General features: G+C 35.4%; 1 protein-coding gene across 1 annotated transcript in view; it reads right to left on the bottom strand.

Annotated features, from left to right (window-relative positions):
• The window catches only part of LOC135206703 (serine/threonine-protein kinase Nek8-like), a 123,349-nt gene that overhangs the window by 79,860 nt on the left and 37,489 nt on the right, over positions 1–6,000 (bottom strand). Inside the window, exons 9-12 of the mRNA XM_064238124.1 lie at positions 4,262–4,363; positions 3,808–4,002; positions 3,133–3,286; positions 573–733 (exon numbers count right to left, since the gene is read on the bottom strand). Coding sequence (XP_064094194.1) covers positions 573–733; positions 3,133–3,286; positions 3,808–4,002; positions 4,262–4,363 — 612 coding nt within the window. The remainder of the gene's footprint in view (positions 1–572; positions 734–3,132; positions 3,287–3,807; positions 4,003–4,261; positions 4,364–6,000) is intronic.

The following is a 6,000-nucleotide window of genomic DNA, read 5'->3' as shown; positions in this document are numbered from 1 at the left end:
AAAAACTTGCAGTTGACTGCTTATTAAAGATACAAAGACATGGTTCTTCATTGGTCCCTACACCTCTGGATACATACACTGCCTCTCAACACATCAACTACACTAATATGATTTGACAAGAATCTTAAAACTCAAATATCTTTTTTCAGCATGAAACAGCATTAATTGTTTTAGTTCAAAAGAGCCTTTATCCTGAATCATCCTTAATTTTAAAGATGAATGTAAATAGCTGGGTTAAATTCTAGCTTATCTGCTTGCACATATGGAGGTTTGTGCCTTTGAATATGTGCATCTCCAAAGACGTCAACTGTGGAACAATAGGTTTGCTAAGACTGGATATCAAAGCCCCATCTCGTAGTTCTCCATGACTTAATCATCTGAGACTACCTTAAGCTGACGACCAAATCTTGGTAATTGGAAATAAACTGGTATAATTTTCACCAACTACCAGTCTCTCTAGTATGATAGAAATATAATGGATATTTTCTTTTTTAAATATGCATTTCCCAATTTCAAGCAAACTATTTCAAATGAGAATAAAAAACAAATTAAATTTCTTGATCATATCTTACCCGTAAGGAAAACAGTGTGATCCAAACCAGCAGCTACTTTAGATATACTATTATTTGAAAGAGGTCGGGAACATACAGGAACAAATGTTGCTATATCTTCAATTTGCTTAAGAGTTTCACATCCAGCTATATCTGTTTCATCCACACATAATTTGTTCATTCTGAAAGAGAATAAACAGCACAGTATAATCATGACAAAACATAAAATTACTTACAACTAAAAATCATGTAAAAGCAAGTGAACCAGTTGCAAGGATATTTTAATATTTTGAATCTTTTAAAAATACATAATCTGTTATAACAATTATGTATAATTTACCTTATTTTCACTCATAACTTTACTAAATCTGTAATTACTAAAAGATTTAAAGCCTTTAAACATTATTTAAGAGAATTCAGTAATTTTTAATGTATGAACAACAATGGTAGTTCAACATTTTGTCAGTTTATCATTTAAATATTTCAGCTGTTAATACTAGGTCATTGCCTATACAGTAATTGCTCCCAGTGGCCTTTTCTGCACCCAATTGTGGCTTCCTCTTTAACATGATATACAATACTGTAATAGGATTATGTCTGAACTTTGATGGACACCACCAATTATCACCATTCAGCACTCAAAACACTAAAAGAGGGAGTTAGAGTGTTTGGAGAGCAAGGCAGAGATCAAGAAAGTTAAGGATATAAAGTACAAGGTTCTAACTAAACATGCAACTGGGAGAAAACCCCGCAAATACTCCAAGTTGATAGAGGTTGACCAGCAAGAATAAAGAAAGGAGCAAGAACAGAAGTAGAGGGTAAAAAGTGGGTGCAGCCAAGGTTAAGAACACTGCAAACACCTTTTAGTTATTCATACAGGTCACCATGTGAGATACCCTTACAGAACCATACAGGGTCCCACAATCTGCTGACAACCTAGTTATCACTTTCTTCACTCTAAATTTCAATTTCATGTTATGGTGCAGTAGCATCACTAGCTCAGTGAGTCTTTCTGGCATCCTTTGCCTTCGTCCTGTCCTCTAACTACTTGTGCTGGTATCCTGACAAAAGCCTTCTCCATAATCACAAGCTAGAAGCATGACCTACATGGTACCTTTACTGTTTAAGGACTATGTACCTCTATTGTTTTAAGGACTATCCATATTGTCAACTCCTTTGGTACGAAGCCAATCTGACCATTTTTAACTCTAACAATTTTATCGGCCCTTTCCCCACCTCCTTCATCAATACCTTCTTTGTTTGCTCAATTAAATTTATAACTATATAATTCATGCTTTGTCATGAATCCCCTTTTCTTTTGTATATTAATACCATCATACTCTTTCCTAATTCTTCTGGTTATATCCATTCCTTATCAGTTTTATCTAGTCAACATATCAATGACATCTCTCCAGCCACTTTTAGCATCCTCCTTATTATCTCTGAAGGTCCTGAGATTCCCACTTCCCAGCTTCCCAAGGGCTCACTCAACCTTTTCGTGTGTTTCTCTTTTGTTCCCTGCATCATAAAGGTATCCTCCAGTTCATAGTCATTCTCTTCATTCATTAAATTTTCAAAACACTTATCTCCATCATTATAAGATACCTTTCCTTTTCATTTTCATTCTTTCTTTATCAACTTTTGTATCCTTCATAATACCTTCTTTTAGCAGTTTCCCCTGGCAACTTTTGATGCTATATTTGCTAACGATTTTCCTTTCTGCTCCTTTCTTAATTATTTTTCAGTTTCCTTGCTCTTAAACTCTCATTCTTCTCTTCTTCATATTCTTCATTATTAGATTAGCCTGCAGGTTATCTCATCTGGTATAACAGGGCAATCCTTTTCATTGATATCATCTGTACTTATACAAACAAAATCAGTAAATGCTTCAGATTCTGCACTCTTATGTAATCACTTGTAACTTCTCTCCTAAGCTGTATCTTCACATAGCATCCTCAAAACCAACTCTGTCTACATAATCGATAAGGTGTCAAGTGACAAATATACCCTCTGATTGTGGAAACTCTGGCACTGCCTCAGATAAAATTTCCCCAAAGCCCTAAGTGTCTTCTTTTGTTCTCCTTGACTGTTACGAGCATACTGAGAATATATGCATCACCTTTTTGTAGGCTCATTTCAGTCTTCATTATTCTTGCTTCCTTGATTATATTTGTCAGTATGTATACCTTACTTTGTCTTTCATGCAGTCATTCCACCAGAATTCATTTCTAGCTATCATCTCTACCATTTTTTTTCTACAATAGTTCCAACTGTAGTTTCACCAAGTTTCACTAAGCTTGTTTCATATTATTTTTCCAGAGATTATCTACAGGAGGACTTGTAAGTTTTGATACTACTAATATTTCATGAGTATGTTACAAATTCCATGTGCCCTATGAACAAATTCAACTCCTTCAATTTGTCTGAGCTCAGAGCTGGCTACTGACAGAAAGATTGGTCAAAATGAGAATTCAGTAGAGTTCACAAGACATAGAAAGAAACTCAACAAATATCTCACTCATAAAAAAGAAAACCTGACTTTATTGTGCAAATGATGATAAGAACGTCAATTACACTATACCTGTTGGACCCTGATGCTAAAAGAACACCTGAGGATGTTGTTAAAAAAGAACAATCTTCACCTGCAGCAACATCTACTACTTCGTACATCATATCATCAACATTAGCAAGTCTAGGCCATAACTGCATCATTCTTGACCCAATTCCTAAACGACCTGAAAATATTAGATGCACTGATAATATTGCTACGCCATAACTGCATCATTCTTGACCCTATTCCGAAATGACCTGAAAATATTAGATGCATTGATAATATAAGAAGTAAAAAGAATCAGTGTTTTATTGAACAAACCATGGTTTCACAAACCATGGCTTACAATATTGCACTACTTGAGGGGCAGGAAAATTAAACTAACTAACAGATTAGGTATGCATATTTAGGCAGTAGCGCACCAGCAATATGCATAGTATACAGAAAGTGTGACAGCACATGGGAAAAATTATTTCCTCTTCTGCCACAATAATAAACCACACAAAATCATAAAACTATTTCACATCAAAAAAACTGAGATAACAAATGAGAATCAATATCAGTCAAATAACCCATTAATAATATTCATAGTGCAAATACAGATGTAATTAATTATCACATACACCTTCAGGACAATGGGTGTTTGTAGAAAATATATTTATCATTTTAACAACATAAAAATAACCATCTTGAGTATGTTCTTACCATTATCCCCACATCCCCAGGTGTATACTTGCTGATCAGCTGAAAGTGCAACAACATGAGAAGCCCCACAAGCTATCTGTTTGATTGAAACACCAAGTAATGATTCCACAATTTTCAGTTGTGTAACATCATTTGTACTCCCATGGCCTAGACTGCCAGAAGCTCCACTACCACTAGTCATGAGAATACCTCTATCTGTAAGAAATTTATGGACAGCGCAGGCTTAAATGACTTGAAAGAAATGTAAAGTATGCACAGTATGTAAAAAAGATTATCAAATAAAGTTGATTGCTTGAAAACCTTAAAATGCAAAGAAAAATGTTCTTCAGTTCTAAATCACCCACAATAAAGCTGAGTGAGGGAAAAGAAGAATCAAATATGCAAGCAAGTATAGCCATTAAATAAACACCTCGAACTAAGTAAAAATAAAACCAAAGGACTTAGATCAACTTACCAGTAATGCATGCCATGAAGCCATCCCCACAAGCTACTTGAACAATAACGACAGAAGGAGGTGATTTCAGTATTGTTGGGGTAAACAAAACTTCATCACTCTCTGCAAAACAATTGTCAAAAAAACCTTGAGCTTCTCTCTGATAGTGATGTGAACTTATTTTACAATAAACAAGATATGCTTAAAATCATAGACCCCTTAAATAGAAGGACTAGTATCTTGCACTCTCGGGTTGCGAAACTTGGGTCCCACTATTTTATGACGTAATATGTTCACTGTATGTAAACAATGATTTGTATGTATGTAAACAATTATTTGAATGTATGTAAACAATGATTTGAATGTATGTAAACATTTTTTACATTTATTCACTTTTAGTGCCGTATGTTAGTCATAAAATGGGCCTATTTAAGGAGTTTATGTTTTAGTCGAAAAAGGAATGTAATCTAGCAACATATTGATAAACTAATTGCCAAAACTGTCTTAGACCATAATTGATATAATTTATTTAATTTTGTTTCAGGGGTTTCTACTAACAACGCACAATGCCTAAGAAGTGTAATGTCTACGGATGTCGAGGAAATTACAGGGATGAACCATACACCAAAGTAGTATCATTTCCAACTGATGAAGTGGAGCGAAACCGTTGGATCGATGCTATGCCAAATGAGCGTTCCAGTTTGCTACAGCTGAAGCAGATCTATGCCTGTGCTCATCATTTTGACTGTGAATGGATTACAGTTAAAGGAGGGAAAAGACCAAGTCATCCACCATCCATTTTCCCTGGAGTTTCAAAGTCATGCTTAAAGCAGGTCCCCTCAGCACCCAGAATTACAACTGCTTCAGCAGAGACCCGAGCTGAAAACGAAAGACTCCGAAATGAAGTTGTGGATAAGATCGGCGACTTTTATTCATTTTGTAATGACATCCAGGAGCATATCTCAAAGGATTATCGTATTGTTTGTGATAGTGATGATATTTACATTTCTAAAACTGATGCAAAGGGCCGTTCCGTTATCCAATTTCTCCATTTGCAACATGTGAAATCGTCATTTGGGTTTTTGTATCTTAAATGCGTTGAGAAAAATGGAAAGGAAATACCTAAGACATATTTTTCTAAAGCTGGTTTGTCTGCAAAAGAATAGCCTTCTCAGTAAATGGTCCCAGTTTGATAAAATTATGTCATGCATAACAGAGTATGAGTTCAAAGATGCAGACTATCTGAAAAGTGCAGTACAGGAATTGAGCCATATGAGTTGTTCTGATTCGCCTCATTTTCAGTTTCTTCATTCTCAGTTACAGTTATTACTCACTCATCAGAAGGCCGTCGCTTTGACAGAAATCTTTATGTTCTTGGTGCCGAACTCCATAACATTTCACCAGCTGCATATAAAATGCTACGAAAGTCTGGTTCAGTTGTTTTACCTAGAGTGGAACTGTTGAAAAAACTTCTCTCCTGTAGTCTACATGATAAAAACTTGGAGCAACTTTTTCAAAAACTTAAACCTCAGCAGCGTCTTGTCAACCATTCTTTTTGATGAAGTGAAGCTCACAGAAACACTTAGGTACTCAGGTGGTCGTGTTGTTGGTTGGACGCTCAAAATGGTTCTTGTGATACCGAAGTTCTCGCAACATGCTTTAGTAATTGAAGTTGTCTGCCATTTTGGTGGCCCTAAATATATACTACGCATTTACCCTGTTGCAAAACTTAATTCAGATCAACTCAAGGAAATTCTGGT

The sequence above is a fragment of the Macrobrachium nipponense genome, chromosome 31, assembly GCF_015104395.2.
Source record: "Macrobrachium nipponense isolate FS-2020 chromosome 31, ASM1510439v2, whole genome shotgun sequence".
Taxonomy (NCBI): Eukaryota; Metazoa; Arthropoda; class Malacostraca; order Decapoda; family Palaemonidae; genus Macrobrachium; species Macrobrachium nipponense.
This window is presented reverse-complemented; position numbering and strand designations above follow the sequence as displayed.